At 36.8% G+C, this 23,515-nt stretch overlaps 4 protein-coding genes across 4 annotated transcripts; 2 read left to right on the top strand and 2 right to left on the bottom strand.

The window, feature by feature from the left end:
* Positions 1-312: 312 nt before the first annotated feature.
* Positions 313-4,399, bottom strand: LOC114728427 (folylpolyglutamate synthase-like). Its single transcript, XM_028915337.1, is given in 9 exon segments — positions 313-617; positions 1,109-1,244; positions 1,247-1,264; positions 1,617-1,685; positions 1,958-2,060; positions 2,487-2,552; positions 3,974-4,073; positions 4,208-4,271; positions 4,393-4,399. Coding segments are annotated over 8 exon segments (492 nt in total). The 3' UTR covers positions 313-617; positions 1,109-1,179.
* A 6,396-nt stretch (positions 4,400-10,795) lies between these two features.
* LOC114728464 (universal stress protein PHOS34) lies at positions 10,796-12,206 on the top strand. The gene is made up of 4 exons (XM_028915377.1): positions 10,796-11,061; positions 11,142-11,236; positions 11,523-11,644; positions 11,900-12,206. The coding sequence occupies exons 1-4, from the start codon at positions 10,884-10,886 to the stop codon at positions 11,985-11,987; spliced, it is 483 nt and encodes a 160-aa protein (XP_028771210.1). The 5' UTR covers positions 10,796-10,883; the 3' UTR covers positions 11,988-12,206.
* An 841-nt stretch (positions 12,207-13,047) lies between these two features.
* LOC114728465 (universal stress protein PHOS34) lies at positions 13,048-15,172 on the top strand. Its single transcript, XM_028915378.1, has 4 exons — positions 13,048-13,501; positions 13,589-13,683; positions 14,243-14,364; positions 14,796-15,172. The coding sequence occupies exons 1-4, from the start codon at positions 13,324-13,326 to the stop codon at positions 14,881-14,883; spliced, it is 483 nt and encodes a 160-aa protein (XP_028771211.1). The 5' UTR covers positions 13,048-13,323; the 3' UTR covers positions 14,884-15,172.
* Positions 15,173-15,593: 421 nt separating this feature from the next.
* On the bottom strand, positions 15,594-18,742 carry LOC114728459 (hydroxyisourate hydrolase). Its single transcript, XM_028915370.1, has 13 exons — positions 18,530-18,742; positions 18,392-18,455; positions 18,245-18,300; positions 17,997-18,072; positions 17,835-17,906; positions 17,602-17,689; positions 17,237-17,495; positions 16,952-17,067; positions 16,594-16,814; positions 16,470-16,498; positions 16,298-16,385; positions 16,126-16,216; positions 15,594-15,912 (listed from the first exon to the last, which is right to left on the bottom strand). Exons 1-13 carry the CDS (start codon positions 18,683-18,685, stop codon positions 15,657-15,659), a joined length of 1,572 nt encoding a protein of 523 aa, XP_028771203.1. The 5' UTR covers positions 18,686-18,742; the 3' UTR covers positions 15,594-15,656.
* Positions 18,743-23,515: the final 4,773 nt, after the last annotated feature.

The following is a 23,515-nucleotide window of genomic DNA, read 5'->3' as shown; positions in this document are numbered from 1 at the left end:
GAAAAAAATTAAAGAAGTAATTAAATTACTTTAAACTATTTATATTTATTTTTTTAAACTTATTTACTTAACTTATAAATTGATATATAATCTAATTATTCATATAAGTATTTTAGAAAAATCATATAATATTTACTATAGCTAAGTAATTTAATAATTCATTTAATCTCTTTAAATCAGTTAATTGAATCCTATATTAAGGACCGAAAGTAGTATAAAATACACACACACATATCTTTTACATCTTAAATGAAGAATTAATAATAAAAACTATAACTACTTATAGGAAAATTCTATATTGAAAAATATATTTTTTTTGTTCAAAGAAAAATTATTATATGTTTCATCTTACATAAAATTCGCTCATGACAACGAACAGCTTTCAAGGAGAACAAAAATTATGCTGCCAAAGCAACCACATATAGAGTGACTTGGGGAAAAAAACAAGAAAGAATTCTTAAATAATGAAGAATGCAAGTTGAAAGCATCGAACCTTTTATGTATAAAATCTTTTCCCAGATTTTTTGGAGTGTAAATTGCCATGACAGGTATATGCCTGAGAGATTGGAACCACCGGACTCCCTTGTTATATTTTGGCATGCTTGGGAAATGAATACCTAAAGTTAAAAAACAGCACATCTTTCTGGTCAAAAAAAAAAAGAAAAGAAAAGAATAGCACACCTTGAACGCTTTAGAACATGCATGCTACAAAAGTACAAAAAAGTTATTAAAGAGCACAAATAGTCAAAATATATAGAAAGAAAATGGTACCAACATTGTTTCTTATTAAATTATCTGACTTGTCAAACTGTTCAATAAACTTCACCCACACGGTTTTTCTCGAAAATCATATCATTTTGTAACCCACCCACCCCATAAACTATTGAAATTTAACTAAACTTTAGTAATTATGAAAATCCTGTCCAATTTTTCCCGAATCCTAACTAACTATGCAAATTGAGTGACTTCATCTATGTTAGAATAAAAAGCAAGAAACCAACCAAAATTCTAATGAACAAACACACAACTACCGTCGTCATAATTATCTTTAATGCATTTATAATTGCAAGGCTTCTATGCATAACAGTAAGCGAGAGCAGAAATTTACCTTCCCAGTTTCAGAGATCTGGAAATTACAAGACCAGCATTAATGAGTTGCTTGCAAAAACCACATGACCATCAAGAATCAAGTAAGGGGAAGTGAAAAAATCCAGTGCAGAAACCACATTCCCGTAAGATTGCGCGCAAAATATGCATGTTGAACCTTTACAGATAAAATGGTTAGAACTAAAGAGGGGGAAAACCACGTAAAAGCTAAAATGAAATTAAAAGAAAAATCCAATTTTAACACGCAGTAATCTGATCACTGATGCACGATAAACATGGATGTTAGGGCTGCCCTTTCAACGATGAATCATGTTAGATACCTAGCAAATTAGACAGCATAATAATGGTAAATCATCCATTAACCACTAATACATGCTTCTTCCTTTACTAAAAAGACACAATCCATAACAATAACATGTTCTTGCATCATTAGACAGGAAGCAAAATTTACTTTCCAAAAGACACTAATAAAATGAATTTAACGAACATGATGAATGATAAAAAGGTACCTTCTCCCTTGATTCCTGTTACATGAATGATTTTGATCACGTCTATATCTTCTTTCAGATCTAATAACTGTACAGCAAACAAGACTCAAATGTTATTTTCCAAGAAAGTTTCCTGCAACTGCAAGGCCACTTATAAGCAGCTATCGGGTTGATGAGTTTTGATCTCATGACCAGTTCTACTTTTTCAATCTCTTTTCTTCCCTTCTGGTTTCAAAGAGTGGGATGGAGGAAATGGGATTACACCCTAAGAATCAAGACGAAACTATACCGTGATATAATCATGAAGCTACATATTATTTCACGTCATTCAAACATGCTAGGAAAATATTTCAGTAATATCCTAAGATAAATTGTAACTCTCTTCAATTTATCAGCTATAGATGGCTTCTCTAAATGACTTTGGCAAGTAATAAGAGATGAAAGCTTTTCCATAGCAGTTTCACATTAAGATCGTGGATACTTTTGCTATTGTTCCTTGGTGACAACATTGTTTCCCTTTGCCCAAAAACCTGCAGATGAAATCTCAAGCCAAAATCCTATGACACCAAGCCAAGAAGAACTTCTGAAATTCAAAGTTGATTGTATCAAAGAAAGAAATCCAAAGTTGAGATTTGCATGCTATGAGAGATCCAAAGTAAATTTGTACAAATGTGCATACACCTCTAATGTGATGTTAAGTTAAACGATGAAAAACATGTTGTACATTGCTATTGCATTTTTCGGTTTGAAGATGAAAGGAAGATCATACGCATCAATCCTATGATATTGAACAAAGAAATGAGATTTTAAAAACCCCAAGGCTTGCTAGTAGATGGAGCTTACTTTGACATCAATCGTCCCTAGGCATGTTGGTTAATTATTTGAAATCCATTTTGTTTTAGTGGTGGATGTGATTTCTTCCCCAGGGAAGTGTGAAACTCCAATTATCCCACATGTCTAGCCAACTTTAATATTAGTGTCCAACGGAATATCAACCTGCAAACATTATCATATTCAAAAGCTACCTGGACTGAATAACATGATGTCCGTACAAGAAATATAAACAATATGTCTAGGCCAGGAAAGGGGCACTACAAAGTCACACATCATTGTTTTCTTATATTTTTACCATCTTCATTTATTCATTTTCTAAGGCAGCAAATTTGTTATAAGATAGCATAGGAATAGGATCCTAATTTCTATAATCACCTTATAGTCACTTAAAATTAACAGCAAAGACTGAGTTCCCAGACCAAATTTTAGATTTAAAAAATGCAGGAAGATTATTTCTGTATAAGTGAAATACAAGATGTTAAAGCAAAACGGAAGAAACCATAAAAATCAAGAAGACTTCAATCTCAAAGATCCCATAATCTGCTAGGTTTACAAATCAATTCTAAATGTAATCTTTTTATCCTGAGATAAATTTAAATGTTGTATTTTGACTTTAGTGTTTCCACCATTTGAGAAGGAAGGGACAATTTCTTCAACTGGTTTTTTAGGAAACAATACTCAAATGTGAAATGGTCAATAGTACTTGACACTAATAGTTGTCACAATTCATGTTCAAAACCTCAAAGTAATGCCAAATTCTTATGATAAAACGATTGTACTTCAATGATATCTGTTCCTTACATCACATAGGACACAAAACATTTATCTACCTCCAACATTATACCTTTCCAAGTTTTTTTTTTTTTGGGGGGGGGGGGGGTTATCAAGCCTTGGCATGGAGTGATCCAAATCCTTTGGTGTAGTGAAAGAAGGGCAACAAGGCATGAAAAGTCAAACAAAGGAGAAGATGAAGTGCCTGAAAGGTATACTAACCCCATCAATAACCAGTGTCCGTACGGCCAATGAAGTACTCTATAAATAAGGGAGGTAGAGTTCCATGAGAAATTTGGGAAATGACAGTAAAGGAACTCAGATCTCGAAATCCCATTAGCAATTTAAGAATTGCCCTAGGATTACAAGGAAATCTGTCAGAAATCGGAAGGACTACTCCTTATCCAGCAATTGCAGCTCCTTTGTTCAAGTATGATTAATCAGTTCATCGCCTACTTGAATGGTCATTATCCCAAATTAAACACAGAACCCTTGACCTCCATCTATCATAGACTAATCATAATCTTAACGGACAGTAGGTTCTTAGACAAGATAGTATCACCTAACACGCTCACATCTTTCCATTTTCCTTGAATTTCATAAGCAGTTGCTGCTAGTTTGCTTTCACCTCTTTAAAGACTTAATCCACTCAATGCAATGAAATGCATTAAACCCTCCCCAACGCGAAAAGATTAAACCTACAAATAACACCCAATCTTTATGATAAAGCAGCTTGCACTTCAATGATGTTTGTTCCTTGAACCCCATAGGACGCAATATCCATTTGGCTGCTCACTTGGCAGTGCCAACCTCACCACATAGATGAAATCCCACATCCCATGTTCGTGGACTTTATGTATCTCCAACTTATAACTTTCCAAGTTAGGGGGAGAAAACTCAAATCGTGGTATTAAGTAGTTCAATTTTTTTGGTGTTGTGAATTAGGGGCAGCAAGATGTGAAAAGTCAGACAAAGGAGAAGATGATGTGCCTGAAAGGCGAACTTACCTGTCAATAACCACAATGTCCGTACGGCTAATGAAGTACTCCAAAAACAAGGGAGGTAGGGTTCCTAGAGAAATTTGGGAAATGACAACAAAGGTACTCACAGATCATAAAAACCCGCTAGCAATTTAAGAATTGCTTTAGGATTACACCATTATCTATGAAAAACCAGAAGGATACTCCCTAACCAGTCATTGCATCTCCTTTGTTTAAGTAGAATTAATCAGTTCATCACCTACTTGAATGCGCATCATCCCAAATTAAACGCAGAACCCTTGACCTCCACCAGTCATAGACTAATCATTGCCTTAACGGACAATAGGTTCTTAGACAAAGATAGGATCACCCAGCATGCTCACACCTTTCCACTTGTCTTGAATTTCATAATAAGCTGCTCCTACTTCGCTTTCACCTCTTCAAAAACTTAATCCACTCGATGCTGTGAAATGCATTAACCCCTCCCCAATACAAAAAGATCAAAGGTCCAAGTAACACTTAATACTTACAATAAAGCAATTGGCACTTCAATGATGTTTGTTCCTTGCACTCCTAATATCATACAACATCTAATTTTCCATGAGTAGATTATCATAACATGCTAGTGTGGCTATATCATACCATCTTATCCTCTTCAAAAGTATCTTCAAGTATTAACTAAGATATATATGAACTAGAAAAAGAATTCGATGGTTATTAGACGTATAAACCTCTTTTGGGATCATGAGATGAAGCATATGAAGAACATATAAAGCATTCAATTTCACTATTAATGGAATCCAGTTGAAACCTTGTATACCTCCAACCTTGTACCTTTCCAAGTTTTTTTTTTTTTTTTTGGGGGGGGGGGTATCAAGCCTTGGCATTGAGTGATCCAAATCCTTTGGTGTAGTGAAAGAAGGGCAACAAGGCATGAAAAGTCAAACAAAGGAGAAGATGAAGTGCCTGAAAGGTATACTAACCCCATCAATAACCAGTGTCCGTACGGCCAATGAAGTACTCTATAAATAAGGGAGGTAGAGTTCCATGAGAAATTTGGGAAATGACAGTAAAGGAACTCAGATCTCGAAATCCCATTTAAGAATTGCCCTAGGATTACAAGGAAATCTGTCAGAAATCGGAAGGACTACTCCTTATCCAGCAATTGCAGCTCCTTTGTTCAAGTATGATTAATCAGTTCATCGCCCACTTGAATCGTCACTATCCCAAATTAAACACAGAATCCTTGACCTCCACCTATCATAGACTAATCATAATCTTAACGGACAGTAGGTTCTTAGACAAGATAGTATCACCTAACACGCTCACATCTTTCCATTTTCCTTGAATTTCATAAGCAGTTGCTGCTAGTTTGCTTTCACCTCTTTAAAGACTTAATCCACTCAATGCCATGAAATGCATTAAACCCTCCCCAACGCGAAAAGATTAAACCTACAAATAACACCCAATCTTTATGATAAAGCAGCTTGCACTTCAATGATGTTTGTTCCTTGAACCCCATAGGACGCAATATCCATTTGGCTGCTCACTTGGCAGTGCCAACCTCACCACATAGCTGAAATCCCACATCCCATGTTCGTGGACTTTATGTATCTCCAACTTATAACTTTCCAAGTTAGGGGGAGAAAACTCAAATCGTGGTATTAAGTAGTTCAATTTTTTTGGTGTTGTGAATTAGGGGCAGCAAGATGTGAAAAGTCAGACAAAGGAGAAGATGATGTGCCTGAAAGGCGAACTTACCTGTCAATAGCCACAATGTCCGTACGGCTAATGAAGCACTCCATAAACAAGGGAGGTAGGGTTCCTTGAGAAATTTGGGAAATGACAACAAAGGTACTCACAGATCTCAAAACCCCGTTAGCAATTTAAGAATTGCTTTAGGATTACACCGCTATCTATGAAAAACTGGAAGGATACTCCCTAACCAGTCATTGCATCTCCTTTGTTTAAGTAGAATTAATCAGTTCATCACCTACTTGAATGCGCATCATCCCAAATTAAACGCAGAACCCTTGACCTCCACCAGTCATAGACTAATCATTACCTTAACGGACAATAGGTTCTTAGACAAAGATAGGATCACCCAGCATGCTCACACCTTTCCACTTGTCTTGAATTTCATAATAAGCTGCTCCTACTTCGCTTTCACCTCTTCAAAAACTTAATCCACTCGATGCTGTGAAATGCATTAACCCCTCCCCAATACAAAAAGATCAAAGGTCCAAGTAACACTTAATACTTCCTTGCACTCCTAATATCATACAACATCTAATTTTCCATGAGTAGATTATCATAACATGCTAGTGTGGCTATATCATACCATCTTATCCTCTTCAAAAGTATCTTCAAGTATTAACTAAGATATATATGAACTAGAAAAAGAATTTGATGGTTATTAAATGTATAAACCTCTTTTGGGATCATGAGATGAGGCATATGAAGAACATATAAAGCATTCAATTTCACTATTAATAGAATCCAGTTGGAACCTTGTATAAGTAGCTAAAATCCTTACACACAGTCAATACACAGTAGAGGTTTTAGAGGATCAAATATATATACAAGCTATTGGCTTAAGAACAAATTTATGAACAAGAAGACAGCCCCAAAAAGAAAAAGAAAAAAAACAACGACAAGCATACCACAAATCAGAAGAGACCAGAAATCATAAATGGGCAAATATGGATAAGCCTCAAAAATAGAAAAAAGAAAGACTCAGTAGTTATCTCTCCTCAAAAGTTTAATTATTTAATGTATCTTTGTTATTAGCTTCTACTGAGTTCTTTTTTGTTTTCGCAGAATGATTCCATTGCCATTTTCTTTCTGGTAGCAGAAAACCCAAAATTCCCCGTGACATACTTAATCCGAAATTAAGAAAACCCGCAGCAAATAATACAAGAATTCCCCTTGTCAGTGAGAACAACTGATATACAGAGTACAAGAATTTCTGGTCAGTATTTAGCAAAAGAATAACAACGCAAATAAGATCAACACCTAGAGGTCCCTCTTTTGCGTACAAAGCAACGGGCGCACAACCGCACAACAGCCAAATAAAGATTCCCTAAAAGTATGCCCATAGACCAGGATGAATTAAAGAAACCCAGATGAAAATGGAGAAAGAAAACGTTATTTAACCATACAAGTGAAGATTTGCACCTAAAACTGCCCAACGATGAACTGAAGCACGTACTATTGCAGTTTAAGTTGTGAGGGAACCGAAGGAATTTTGACTTTACCTCTTTATAGTGCCATAATCATAACTACCCACGACCAGCATTGAAGCACGATGTCTTTCTACAGCATCACAGAGAACATTCCTTGCATCACCTTCCACTACTTCCACTGCAACATCATTCAACTGGATGAAAATTGGTAATCAGATAATTATGGCACAATGTGTACACACCTATCCAGAAAGCATTGAGGCTTGAGACTTCTCAACATCAGAATTTAGCACCGTAGCCTGACATTATAATTTAGACATATGAACAGAGAAAATCACAAAAGGCCACACGCTAAAGAGAACGACCATGTGCAGCATAGCATGACTGCTAAATACGAACACCAGGCCATAAACAGTCAATAAAATTTCACTTTCCCAGCTCCACAAAAATCGGCAGGCACATATCAAACAAAGAATTTGAACCGAAACATATATCATCAGGATATAGTCAAGTATCAGATTTAAATACCTATCCCCCTGTTATCGGTCTGTGAATAGATTTGTTCATTCGATTTCATTTTCGTTTCCTCCAAGAGGTTTCGTTGGAATTAAGAGGCTAGGATCATTAGTTTTAGGCGTCAGTGGGCAATCAAAAGAGACCGAACAATGAGCCGGACAATGCGCACCAAAAGAAGCGCCTGACCGGGAAGAGAGACCGAACTCCCGCTGCCCACTTCACAAAATCCCGATTGGGTTCTGTAAAGTGCTTCCGGACCGACACCGTTTGCGGCCGTGACGGTGCCAACTACTGGCGTGGCTGCCCCGAAGTTGTCTGCGCGGGCTCAGGGCGCGTACAATACAGTTGTTTTCGAGACTTGCAAGAGAGGGGGACGAACGACCAAATCCCAGAAGAAGGAAAAGGCTCTGGTTTTGAAGGCACCGTGCTCTCGCGGGAAAGAAGCGAGAAGTGGGGAAGAGAGGAGAAAGAGGTAGTGGGGTTAAGTGGGGGCAGTTATCAACCAAATAGAAGATAACAGAGAGGACTCGCATCAGAGAAAGGGCGGGAGCGGAGGCAAGTGTAGGAATACGGAAGTTAACCTAGCGCGAAACTGTCGGCGCGCTATACCCAAGCTAGGATTTCAATTGGTCATCGTTTTCCCAATTTTATGACCGTTGGAATCAACTGACTGAATGAAATGGATTTCTTTTTGCCGCCTGAAAGAAGAATATTTCTTGAATATCAAGAAATATCAAAAGAAGTTTAAATTTCGTTGAATAAAAATATAATTTAAAATATATTTATTTATTTTCATCTATTTTGCCTTTTTATTAAAACCTTTTAATCCCTTTCAAGTATACTGAAAACTTTGCTGGCACACTAATTTAATGTCAAATAATTAAAATTTATTTCATTATCAACATATGTTTTTGGCGCACATGATGAAAAATATTTCTTAAAATTCTGAAAAACAACTCTCATATTTTATTGTTAAATTTATTTTTACAAAATTTTGCGGTTGAAAAGTTTGCAAAATTGAGTAACAATAACGTGGAAAGGACTCAGGGAGAATTCCATTTCACCCCTGTAACTACATATGGGAAAAAACTCTTATTACATTCATTATAAAAGGAAGATTTTTCAGGGAAACTAATATTACATTCGTTATAAAAGGAAAAATTTTCACAGCAAATTAATATTCTCTTATCTTTACTTTCTGCTTTTTATGAAAATACAGCTCCCCCATAAAATAGACAAGGTCTTTCGTTAATCTGGTTGTTTGTACGAGAAAAATTACAACGAAGTTATTTTAGGAGATCATGAAATAAACTATTTAAATTAATATGATGTTTAATATAATATATAGAGAGATCATATAATTTTTAGCATGTACTTTGGTTTGGGAAAAAAATTTAGGTGAGATGAGTCCCAGAAGCTCACTAGAACTAAAGCATGCTCAGAGAGTGCTTACAGAAATATTTATAAATCGCCCACCAACAAAGTCTTCACATCAACAGCGAGATTCAAACTCACAACTTTGTAGGTTATGAACCGACTCCTTACTAACTGGACTAATTCTTGTTGATATTTTTAGCATATACAATTTCATATCAAAGAATTTACATCTTAACAATTTTATCAAGTTTTATTGATATATTAATTTGATAAATAATTCATGCTTCTTCACTGCTGTCAACGTTAACTCTCTTTTCCGACCATCATAAACCACGTATGGATCCCTCGTTAGCCTCCGAAACTCCGCACTCTCACGGGGAGAGAGTCTCAAGCTCTTACTAAGAAGAGGGGGTAGAAGAGAAGCTCAGCATCCTCTCCTCTTGTCATAATAAAAACGGGACTAGTGAGCCCCTTGCTGTAGAAAATCCCAAATTTTATAATTTAAACCTACATTGTATTTTTCTCTCGCATGATGTGTACTGAGGGAAATATCTTATTAATATAAATGTCAACTTTGTAGCAAAAAAATAAATAAATGTCATCTTGATTTGTGCACTAACATGAGTAGCTTTTTAAAAAATATAACTTTAAAAGAAAAGATAAATTAAGTTGTTACATCGACATCAAGAGCAGCTCACATTTGGGCCATATGCTTCCAATTAATTGGGCCTGGCCCGTATCATGGGCAAGCGGCGAGTTGCAGCACCAAAAAAGTATACACAAAACCAATGAGAATTGGGTCTAGTGAAAGGGGCTAGTTTCTCACAACGTGACGAATCAAGGTTCGAATCCCCTCTAGAAGAGGTGCTCACATTTAGTACTTGACAGTGTTTTAAATAAGATTATCTTCAATAGAAAGATACTTATGTTTTAGCAGCCAAAAAAAAAAAGCATGCACAAAGAAACACCAGCTGATCGTCTTACAAGACCACTGGCCTTACGCACCAATTGATCACTCTACTTGCACCAAAAGGGACAAAACCCAAAAAGGTCCTTTATTCAGCACTCCACTGAGGCCTCTTTTGAAAAGATGCGATGAAATGTTAGCACTCATGCTTTTGGATACTTTTCGTGCCAATTGCTTGAGGAATCAGCTAAACTGTGTTCATTTAGCGATCGCGAATCAGTTCACTGTACATCTTTACTCCTCCACATTATAGCCTCGCAACTAATCATTGATGCCAACATTTAATAGAAAAGGAAATCCATTTTCTCGAAGAAGCGTGAAACAATAAGAGCTTCGTATTCAAATAGGATACACTCTCCACAAAACGCCAAAGTAATTAAAGACGCTGCTTTGTGGGTTTTACTGTTCACAACTTTAGCAGAAAGTCGCGAACGAAGATCTATCATCCTAGCAAGACTGAAAGGGGGTCGCGCAGGATAGAATCCACGTCATCATGGTCCATGGAGTGACCAGTGCGACGACGTTTTATCCATGCGGCATCCAATTCTGAAGTGCAACGTTTCCCATAAATTCGTGACATCCAGTCCGTCGTCACTGCCCGAGTCCCTCGCTTCGTCTTGGCACTAGCGTTGTTTACAATCAAAGAGCAGTGGTTCTCATGGCGACTTCAGAGAAGCAAGTCATGGTGGCGGGAATTGACGAGTACGATCACAGCATCTACGCCCTCCAATGGACTCTCGATCATTTCTTCGCGAACGGTCCCAATCCTATATTCAGGCTCGTCCTTGTTCATGCTAAACCTACTGCTGGTTCCGCTGTTGGCCTTGCAGGCCCTGGTACGCTCTTACTCTGCTCCTAGATTCCGAAATGCGATGCCTTCGCCTCCGTGGGATTTGATATAGCGCTTAGTTTGCAGGAGCTGCTGACGTTCTGCCTGTCGTCGATGCCGATTTGAGGAAGATTGCTGCCAGAGTTGTCGAAAAAGCTAAAGAAATCTTCAATAGTAAATCGGTAATTCATCGTCGTTTTCCAAATTATGCGGTCTGTTATTCATCGATGAATTTTGTTGACTGTATATAGCCTGATATTCGAATTTCACAGTCATGCTATGCAGCACATAGTTGTTCTTTTTAGCGTGCGGCGTTTTGTGATTTCCCCTGTTCATATGTTTATGACCAAAGAAATTTGTCAGGCTACAGCGCTAAGTTCTGATGTTGAGAAGTCTCAAGCCTCAATGCTTTCTTGATAGGTGTGTATAAATTGTGCCATAATTATCTGATTACCAATTTTCGCCCAGTTGAATGATGCTGCAGTGGAAGTAGTAGAAGGTGATGCAAGGAATGTTCTCTGTGATGCTGTAGAAAGACATCATGCTTCAATGCTGGTGGTGGGTAGTCATGGTTATGGAACTATAAAGAGGTAAAGTCTAAATAACTTTGGTTCCATCACAGCTTATTATGTGCTCCAGTTCATCGGTGACGATTTTAGGTTCTTGTCATAACTTAAATGCTTAAATAACACCTGCCTTCTCCATTTTCATTTAGCTTTCTTTAATTCATCATGGAATTGCAAGTATTTAAACATTAATACAGAAGCCAAAACTTTTGCACGTCAGAATTTTCCCAAAGCATTGCATATTTTGAATATTTTGACGCCTTTTCTATTGGCATGCAGGGCGGTTCTAGGTAGTGTAAGCGACTATTGTGCACATCATGCTCACTGCTCTGTGATGATAGTGAAGAAACCAAAAACGAAACACTGATGATCTGCATTATAGCAGCAGACGACAATAAAGAGCTCACGCTGGCATCGATCGGCGATAGAGTGGTTTCAGGAATTTCATGAAAATATTTGTAGTGGCGTGTGTGCAGTATAATTTCACTCCGTATTGTTGTATTCTTAATTTAAACTATTATAGAAGACTACTAGTTGTTACGCAGGTGCTGGATAGTTTCCCTTTCCAATACCTACTTTATTTTAATTTTATCATCTGGTGGCAAAGCCTCGAATAAAATAAGGGGGTGTTTAGCAACTTTTAAACCATAGTTTCAGAAGCACTTTTCTGCAAAACGAAACAAACTCCTCCACATATTTACTTCGTAAATCGTAAAAGCACTTTGAAATCATGGTTTGGTTTCTATCCAAACACCCTCTAAAATTTCAAGGCTCAAGCTGCAGATGAAGTAAAAATATGGTTTTTATTTTGCCAGAAGAACAATGATATGATAGGCAGCAAGACGGGGTCAACAAAATCAATCCATTTTTCCCGGGAAAAAACTCGAATAATTTCATCAACAAGTAGCCAGTCTCGTGACTCTCATCTCGCTAGGGGAAAAGAAAAACTCAATTAATGCCAAGCCATTAAATTTGAATTAGTTTTAGAATTGAGGAATCTGAAGTAGTATTTAACTTAGATGACATCAAGTAGTAATCTCCTGGCATCTACGGTTCCCTTGTTTGGGAATAAAGCTCGTTAACGCTCTGCAAACGGACAATTCCTTTCTCTCCAACTCCGACCGCTAAGCTTCTAACTTGTGTTTCTTTTTTTTTTTTTCTGGACCCAAAAGAATATACATTTAATGTAAACAACGGTCAAAACAGAAAATAAATTCACAACAGCTTTCTCTAACTACTGGGGACCAATGCAACACTCACATGTGACTTCATTGATGCAAACATCATAGAAGAAGGAAACCCGTTTTTGGACGAAGCATGACACCGACAGTGTCGTATGCAAACACGGCACGATGTTTTGCAGGCTCATTTTTGTTCACAACTTGTTTGGTCTCTTATTTTTGTTCACAACTCTGAGGAATCTAGATTTTGCACCTCGTGAATCACAAGGGAACAATAAACTAGATTAGATTACAAGATGGTTTAAAGGACGTAGAGAAAGATGCATCAGTGTGGCAACAGCGGGTCGCATAGAATAGAATCGAAGTAATCATGAAGAGACCAATGCGACGACGTTTTATATCCACATGGCATCCCATATCCGAAGCCCATCTTCCATAAATTGAGGACGTCCCGTTCACTGTTCGCGCCCCAAGTCCCAGCCTTCGGTTCATCTGGCTTCCAACCAAAGACCAGAGGTTTCCATGGCTACTTCAGAGAAGCAAGTGATGGTGGTGGGAATCGATGACTACGATCATAGCATCTACGCCCTCCAATGGACTCTTGATCATTTCTTCGCATCCGGTCCTAATCCTCTCTTCAGGCTCGTTCTTGTCCATGCCAAGCCTTCCGCTACTTCCGTCGTTGGCCTTGCTGGCCCTGGTACGCTGTTACTCTACTCCCAACTTACTGATTCCGAATTGCCTTACCTCTGACTACGTGGGATTTGATACGATGATTAGCTTGCAGGAGCCGCTGATGTTTTGCCCATTGTTGATGCCGATCTGAGACAGATTGCTGCCAGAGTTGTTGAAAAGGCAAAAGAACTCTGCACCGGCAAATCGGTAATTTGTCATTTTTTTCCAAGTTATCCTTTCAGTTATTCATGGATGATATATATGTGATTGTTTAGGCCACTCAAAACTAATGTTCCTAATCTATTAATTCTGATGAAATGTCTTGTTGGAAATAGAAAAGAAATCGAAGGAACAAATCTAGTCACAGGCTTATAACTGGGAGAGAGATGAATATTTAAATTTATTACTTGAATTCATGCTGACGGTATAGGTTTTGGTCCCAAATATTTGTTTGATATGTCCCTGCCGACTTTTTGTGGTGCTGCGCTCTGCATGTGATTGTTCTTCTTTGAATACGAAATTTTTTATAACTGTCTTGTGGTGCCTCGTGTTTCCATCTTTCTATTTTTTTCCTCCTCGGGATAGGCTTGGAGGATGTGGCGTTTGTATGATTGTGATTTTCCTTTTTCATGCTTATGACCAGATAAATTATACAGTCAAGTTATTGAGCCAAGTTCTGATGTTGTTAAGTCTCGACTCTCAGTGATTTTAAGATAGGCGCGTAATAAACTCTGCTCTGATTATCCGATTACCAACTTTCGCTCAGGTGAATGATGCTATGGTGGAAGTTGTGGAAGGTGATGCAAGAAATGTACTTTGCGATGCAGTTGAAAGGCATCATGCTTCAATGCTGGTCGTGGGTAGTCATGGTTATGGAGCTATAAAGAGGTAAGATCCACCTGCTGGTGATTATCAATCATCCTGCCGTCACAATGATGTCACTAATGATTGTGGAGAATACCATGAATATAGTGAACTAGTCCTAGCATTATGGAACTTTCTATTTCTATATTTTACCATAAATGTGATGCATTTGCCACTTTATTAAATTCATGAGAAGTATTGGCAAAGCCCAAATATGCTCATTTGGTCCCCTCATAAATTAATGTTAGACTGCATTATTTGTGCTTCTGTCCATCTGTTGACGGTTTCACGTGCTTATTATCACTCATGATTAAATTATGTGCTCTCCTCTCTCCTTTTATTTGGCTCTCTTTGTTCAATTCATCATTGAATTGTAAGTGTTTAAACATTCATACAGAAGCCAGCACGTGGAAATCTTCCAAAATACTGTATTTTGACGATTCTTTTATATGCAGGGCGGTATTAGGTAGTGTGAGTGACTATTGTGCACATCATGCTCACTGCACTGTGATGATAGTGAAGAAGCCAAAAACAAAACATTAATCTGCATTACCAGCGGAGAGCAATAAAGTGTTTGCAGCAGCAGCGTACATCAATAAAGTTTTCTTAGAAATTTAAAGCTATGTTGTTGTGGTGTGTCGACTGTGTACTTTTATTTTGTGTTATTATATGTTTAATCTAATTAATGATAAAACTACCTTGTATTATATAATTATAAAATATGCCCCCTTACCCGATAGATGTTTTGCTTTGATTTCATTGTCTACCGGGAAATTCTTGAATAAGATGTGATTTCCAGTTGCAAATAATTTATGAGCAAATTTCTCGACTATGGAAGTGTCAAATTGGTTTCGAAATACGATTCCATCAGTTTGCTTGTTTTCCCTTAAAATACAAATTAAGCTGCGAAGTTATTCTTTGTCGTGTGTGAGCAAGAGAAAAGAGGGAGAGCAAAAAGAGAAGGAGGGGGGTTGGGGGGGCTTCAGTTCAGAACACGGGCGAGTATTGAAGATGAGAAGGAAGAGTGGAGAGGACTCAGGAGCAGGCGAGTAGGATAAGACATGAACATTGAACACCATACGCGCACATATTTTGTGTCTGTTGGCCGTGGGAAAAAGCCTCATAATTAGGGAAGCAAGTCAGACTTCTTTGTAATAACAAGTCGCGATACAATAAATTACTTTTTTTTTAATTTTTGGGTAGAATCTGATTACTAAAAAAGTATCATCGAGAAATGAAAGTTACATCCGGGGGGACGGGGAAGCAACCATGGTGATAACAATAATGCGAACAAACTCAACACCCCCACCCTTCTCCTACTGAAATAAATGCGCGACACGTAGAAGAGATGGATCCTCGTCGCGATGAAGATGGGTAGGTGAGACGATGGAGGAGGCATTTCTAGCCCTCAAAAACCGAGAGTACCACTTGGCGGAGAGCTTTGGGTATCTTTTGAGGTGAGGGTCATCCAGATCAACATAGTAGAGGCCGAAGCCGGATTTGTATCCGTCAAGTAACTCCAACAGGTCAAGGAAAGACCACGCAAAATACCCTCTCGTGTTTGACCCATTCCTGCCAATATTTTCAGAGTCACAGAACATATCAAAAACACGCATAACCATTTAACCAACGTTTGCCATAGTACAAACCAGTGACTTCCTTATTCTTTTTAAAAAGGTCACGAACTTGTTTCTGCCGTATGACCACGCCCAACTTATTCCCAATTCATGGTAATATTCATTCCTACATAACAAACCTGAGCAATCAAAAGTCGAGACTGCTTACCTCAAGGCATCAAGCACGCCTCCAATGTGTGCGTGCAGGTATTTCACCCTTGAAACGTCTTCGAGTGATGTATTGCGAGCCGTCCTTTGACCTACCAACACATGCCATCCCAAGTTATATATTCTGATGCATACTCTGGCTGGCACCACAGATTCTTAATAATATGATTTACCGTTTTCATAAATGAATACAGGAGGATTCCCGTAGAGGAGCTTGAATGTTTCCAGCACGTGCCGTATACCCCATGGTTTGATTGGGTACTGAGTAAAAATGAAGCCAATTACTTATACGTTGAGCTGATCCACATCACCGAACCAATTCATTATTTACGATTCAACTCTTACCTCTTCTTCTGTAAACAGATCCGCTTCAACTGTCAAACCAAGAAGGCGGTTAGTACATTGCCCCCACCACTTTTACAGAAACTTGCACTGTCCTTAAATAGTTGAAAATAGCAAAAGAACTTACAGATTATATTTGCAGCCATATCTCTACCGATGTCTCTAAACTCCTGCTTCAGTGAATCTTGATTGTCTGATACATTAGCAGTGGTGTAGTAGATAAGGCCAATAAAATCACATGAACCCCTAACTTGCTTGGATTCACGATCTGTGAAGGCAGGAATCCTTGCTCCTGCGTTGGCTTTCATGGAAGCAGGATAATCTCCGTACACCAAGGGCTCTAGAACCCTGCAATAAAAGTAAGTGGCATCCTAAAAATCCTCAAATCATTGCCCCAAAACAAAGCTCAAGGATGGAGTAAGCAAAGAGCTTAAGTGAGACGGCATACAAGTTAAAAACGACCAATTACAGGCTCAGCAACTTACCAGCCAACGAGAAAATCATCGGCTCTTTTAACTGCCAACACATCTTTTTCTGTTTTAGTTTGAGGAATACACGCATATGTATAAACACTGATACCCACAAATCCTTGCTGTTTGTTCTGCAATGTGATAATAATATGTGCGGTGTCATTAAAGTTATCCCTGCCACTAAATGTCTTCCTTATAACCAGAATAACAAGTCCAGAATCACAAAAAAAGAAAAAGGGCTGAGATCCAAAATAAGGGTTCTAAGTAATCTAATTCATTGAGGAAATGAAAGGAATATACCCTATATTTTCTCCTATACAACCTGACAGCCGAAGAATGTGCCAGCATAACATGATGAACTACCAAGTAGGGCTCAGTCGTTGAGTTGCCCTTAGTACAGTTCACTAAACCAAATGGTGGCGAACATCGCTGAGGTGGTAGGGCTCCTTGATCATAACCTCCTAAAGCGAAGACGTTGGGTTCGTTAACAGTGTTCCAGTACTTCACTCTGTCACCAAACTCCCTAAAGCACACATCAGCATAGTCTCTGAAGTCTTTTCTGCATTCACATTCATGATTCGTGTCATTAATTGAATCCTATCAGGGCAACGTATCCAAACCACAGGATAACACACAAAGAAAGGTACAAAAGATCTGGGACGTACATGATGTCACGACTCACCCAACCTCCATATGCATCTTCAAGTGCCTGCGGGAGATCGAAGTTATGTAGTGTTACATGCGGTTGGATTCCTGCTCACGGGAGTAAAATATTGTATCAATTGAAGAACCTAAAGAGATTTCGACCCACGGTTTCTTCACCAAAGAAACATGTACTGAGTTTTTTTTTAGCCCAAAAAATGAATGCTTTCTTTTAAAAAAAAGGGCGGAGCTCAACCATTGCTGAGAAGTTCATCGATGAGATTGTTGTAGTACTGTAACCCTTTTGGGTTGGTGGGTCCTCTGCCATCTAGATAAAAAGTGACTCGGTTACCGTTATAAAGTTTGAATATAAATAAATAAAATAAAATAACCATGGAGTTCGGGATGGGAACTGTACTTGGTACCAGTCTGGACCAGGAAATGGAAAATCTATAGGCGTCAAGCCCTGTTTCAACCATGAGTTGCACATCTTCCTGTATTGTACAAGATATTCAAATTTCACGACAACAAAACACATCCTCCACACCTCCCTTTGGGCATTAAGGATCGTCCAGACATATATAGCGGAATTGCGTTAGCGGCAAAACTTTTTCACGGAAAAACAAAATCAACAGAGAGAGAAAGAGGGGAAGTGTGGGTATAGACCTTGTATTTGTGATACTCGTCGCAGGCTACATCTCCAGTGGCCCCATCCGCATTCCCTTATTATAAGAAACGGTATAATATTATAACGAGGGTTCGCCTTTGGGTATATGATACGATGAATAAAAGCAAGAGCGAGAAGAAGTAAACCAGCATGAGCAAAGGTGTCCCAGATACTAGGAGTTCTTCCATCTTCATTCGCGGCTCCTTCCACCTTCACATATCATCTGTCAGAGTCGTAAAGAAAGAAGCAGAGAAAGAAGGGCAAAACAAACAGAAGGAAGGAACCTGATAAGCAGTGGAGCCCGATCCAAAAATGAAGTTAGCTGGGAAATCGTTTATGGTATAGTTATCAGCACTACGCACTTCTTCTCCGAAGCTCAAGAGCATTAGGATAAGCAAGAAAGCAAGCGTCAGAGATGAAGCATCTGGGTCTAGCTGCATCTTCCTCGCCGTGTTGCTTTCTTTCTTTTTGGCTGGGTCAGGACCTCTTATCGAAGCTTGTTTTATTTTATATTCGATATTCTGTACAGGGGAGAAACATGCTCATTCGGTGGAGGAAGGGTTAGGTCCAGGTACGTGGGCCATCCATTTTGATTTCGTGAACATTTCGGCTTCCCTACGTCACCGCTTGCGTTGTTTGTTTGAGTAAAAATTAAATTACAATTTTAAAAATAATTTTATAAAGTAAATACTACCTCCGGTCCTAATTATAAAACCCAATTGACTTATTTGAAGAGATTAAGGAAGTAAATTAAGTTAGTTATTTGTAATAAATAAATGTTGTCATTCCTAAAATATCCTTGCTAATTAAGTGTATTAGTTAGAACTATCATTATTAGAAGGACTATCTTGAAAAAAAAATGTATAAATATGAGAGACAAAATAGATTCGGGTCGTATAATTAGGACCAAACAAAAATTCAAACGGAGTCTTATATTAAGGATCGGAAGTAGTATATGAAAAGAGTTAACTAAAATATACTTTTAGTCCTTTAACTTTATATAAGGTTTTATTTTAGTCTCTTAATTTTAAAAAATCAATTTTTAGTTTTTTAATCCTAAAACTGTTAACAAAAAATGATGATATTAAGTTCTTATTGATAAAACATTTAAAACAATCATGATTGTTATAAAAAATCATTATTTCAGACTAATAATTTTAGAATTAAAAGACTAAAAGTATATTTTTTAAAGTTAAAGAATCAAAATAAAATCTTATGTAAAATTAAAAGACTAAAGTATACTTTAACCAAAAAGATTTTATCTCAATTTGCAAGGAAACCAAACATCCACACAATTAACTCACTAAAGACGTCGTTATTTTAGAAGGATCTCCTCAAGTCCTGTTTAGGATAGCGTTCAAAAATACTTATAAACATATTTTATACTAGTATAAATCACAACAGAATTTTTCTCGCGTACTTATTTTATATCCTGTAAATTATAATTAAAAAATTACTTATAAACTATTTCAAACTGATATAAAATAATAAAAGGAAATGATGATTAAAAGATTTTTCTTAGTCTTAGAGCCTGTTTGGGTATCCTAAAACTGTAGTTTCAGAAGCATTTTTTCCACAAAACAAGATAATCTCCTCCATATATTTACTTCGTAATTCGTAAAAATATTTCTGAAACCATGATTTGATTTCTATCCAAACACACCCTTAATGCGTCTGGAAGTCACCGCAAGCCGCGCCTAATTTGGAGAGCGCTCCGTGTTAGCCGAACTTTGGTGTTATTGTTTTGGTTCGCTTCAGTTTATCGCCCGATATGATAAATGCTTCCTAGAAAACCACTCCTCGCCTGCTGACAAGCTGTTGCGAGCAAGGGAGTGCTTGGCGTTAAATAAAAATGTTTTAAAAAAATATTTTTTCATAAATTAAAATCCATCACATATTTACTCCATATGTTATAAAATTATTTTTAAAACATAATTCAGTTTCCATTCAAGTAATCCCAGGCTACCTTACTGCTTACTGTCTTGCTCTCTTAACATACAGTAGTATGCTAATAAGTAACAATGGCGTCCTAAAAGACAGCACCTTTCAAGAGTTTATTATTTATCACTTATAGCTTATTAATTATTACTACCATAGTTGATTATCTCCTTATATATTTGTCACTTATTCTTTTTAATATCTTATTTTCAATTTTGTCCATATTAATTATAAAGATGAAGAGAGAGAATGAGTAAGAGAAAATATACTATCTATTTAATAAAGATAAAGGTAAAAAATTTCATTTATTTAATGCTCTTATTATTATATAATAAACTCCTACAAATAACAAATAAAAAGGATCACTGTAGTACATATTAAGAAATGATAACTAGGGTATTTTTTATGTTTTAATTGATAAAAATTTTAAAATTTAGTTTTATTAAAAAAAATTCTGTGTATGATTAGAATCACTATCATTTTTTAATGAGAATAAAATTAAAATATAGTCTTTAATAACCATTTAACTTTTTTTTCCCAACTTTAATCACCATTTACTTTTAGGATGATTTTTTTTTTTTTTTTACAAGGCACTTGAAGGATCGGATGCTCCGTCTTCTCTCCTCCTCACATGCCTTTTCTTTTTTGCCAGATTTCTCAATATATTGGAAAATTTGTTTTTTTCTTAGTTCCTATATGTTTGGCTTAATTATAATTTAGTACCTAAATTTTAATTGGGTACAATCCAATCCCTATAATCTTAATTTATTGTCACTCATTACACAAAATTTAACTTAGTCCCTATAATTCTAACCATTTAAAATTTTAGTTCATAAATTTCATGAAACACATGATTTTATTTTATTTTAAAAAAATATAGGCTAAAGTACGCATGGATCATATTAAATAATTTAATAACTTTAATAGAAATATTAAAATTGAAATTATAAAAATAAAAGAATTTATTTGAAAATAAAAAATTATAAATACTAAAAAGGTAATTAAATGTATTTAATGAATAAAAATATAAATACAAAATTAAAAAATAATATAGAAATTTAAAATATCATTGAAAAAGGCATATGTGAAGAGTCGTTTTTATTGAAGAAAAGTCAATTTCGGAAGCTCCGAAGGCCCATTTGCCCCAGTACTCAAACGTGATTTTGAGCTCCAGGCTTCAGGCTGAGGGAGCTTTTACGTTTTACCTGCCATGCAGATAGGCACTGTTATGCTAACTGTTAATTGGGGCAAAAAAACTAATTGCATGGCAAATACTTCAAGAGGTTATGTAAGGGCATCCCGCCAACTCTACATAAATTAGGCATACACACATTCCAACCCATTTTAGAGGAAGGGCGTACTATTTGTCTACATTCACTGGTTCGTAACAGGTTCGATGCGGACTTTGGTGGGGTCAAATGACTGTTCATGTGTTTTTATCTTTAAAAACTCAAGCAGAAACTCATTTACTTATGTCTTCCCATATGAATCTCTTGTCTCCGATTGGTGCCCACTTGCTAGCTGCGATCTGGTTCCTCTCTGTAATTTTTTCCTTGAGAAAAAAAAAACAAAAGAAAATCCTTCCACAGCTTCGGATGCCAATGGTGCAAGACTTTATTTTTTTGAATGAAGTACTTTAATAAACTAAACAACAAAACACCAAAGAACAAAAAATCTATCTTCCTTCATCAATCTCCACCTCAAGAGCTAAAGTTAGAGGTTGATCAAGGATACAAAAATAATCAGCCCTATTATTTGCTATCCTGGCTAAGTAATCTGCAATAAGAATGTTATGTCTGCATATGTGGTGCATGACATTCTGAAGATCTCCTCTCTGTTTAACTATGTTCATTTACACTGTATTTCATATTCTTCTCTTCCAAATTTATATCTCGATTTTCTTTCTGCTTTCCCTGCTGCTTGTATTTAAACTAACTAATTTCTAGTAATGGCATTTTGTCTCTTATTTAAGAAAACAAAAGAAAATCCTGCCAGTATTAAAACTGAAAACACGGCCTCAACAGCCTGGCCGTTTGGCCAGCTTGCCAAAAGCATCATCCAACATGAAGCGGCAATATCCAAAGTTCCTCAGACCCCGAGAATCGATTTTGTACCGAGACAGATAGACCACAAGAACGCGAGTCTCCCTAAACATGTACTTAACTGCATGTTCAAAGCTCAAACTGAAAATCGTTAATTAAGGTTACACATTGCATTGCCGCTTATCAGCTAAGGGGCGCGGTTGCTAGTTAAAATAGTTTATAAGAGACTGGGGATTCATTTTAATGATGGTGAAGCACTCCCCCCGATTATTATTCTCAAGAAAGTGTGTGCGTGCGTGCATGGCTCATAACCATCCCCTCGTTCATCTGTCATATTCTTGGTTCGTTGAAAATAAAACTATTAAAAGTACTTTAAATTATTAATTTTGTTAGTAGCAGCAAAAGTTCCACTTTTGCCTGTGGAAAAAAATCCGTACCGAATGATTACATAATATAAAAATACAAAAGGCAAATGAGCATTAGAAAATGCAAACAGAAACAACTTAACTGTCTCACTCAAATAAAACCAACGAAATAATATATAGGTAAGAATTGTGATTAAGATTGAGAAAATACATTAAAAAAACTATTTTACATGAGGAATCACTTACTACTTGGAATTAAACAAACTCATATAAGTGAGATGAAAAAATATTACTTCATTTCATGATATTCCTAGCAAACAATCACTCATGTCCAAAAAAAAAAAATCACATAGTAAATACTTTTTTTTAATAAACTTTATTAATCTCAATCCTAATTTTAGCCTCTCATTCTCAATGCTCTGTATCACACAGGACCATATTGTAAGTCTAAGTCAAGGAGGAATAAAATCAGGCGGATAAAAGTAACAGAAAGAAAAAGAAAGATTGGTTGACAAGAAAAAAAAAATATTATGATAATTGTTAAAGTCTTGATCCACAAAGGATCTATAAAACGGGCAGAGTAATAACCATTAAATCCAAGCATACGGACAAAATAAAGTTCATCTATTGCTCAGAGCTGGGTCTGCAATCTTACCCTCCTTCGACACCTCTTGAAGTTGTTGAAGCACCATCCGGATTCTGAACTGACAAGGACGGATGACCAACTTCATGAAGAAGGTAGTGCACAATAATTTATTCCAAAACAAAATCGACATGTTAGACACCTTTTTCCACCAGGGCCCGTTTCTGGGATTCGGGACAGAAAGAACCATTAAAATATTGACACCGAGATTATTAAACTGATAAAATATTCCAAGATACCAAATAGGGGAAGGCAAAACAAGCCCTGCACTACCATCTTCCC

Source organism: Neltuma alba, unplaced genomic scaffold, assembly GCF_004799145.2.
Source record: "Neltuma alba isolate B1F8T4 unplaced genomic scaffold, ASM479914v2 tig00012535_pilon, whole genome shotgun sequence".
NCBI classification, from domain to species: Eukaryota; Viridiplantae; Streptophyta; class Magnoliopsida; order Fabales; family Fabaceae; genus Neltuma; species Neltuma alba.
This window is presented reverse-complemented; position numbering and strand designations above follow the sequence as displayed.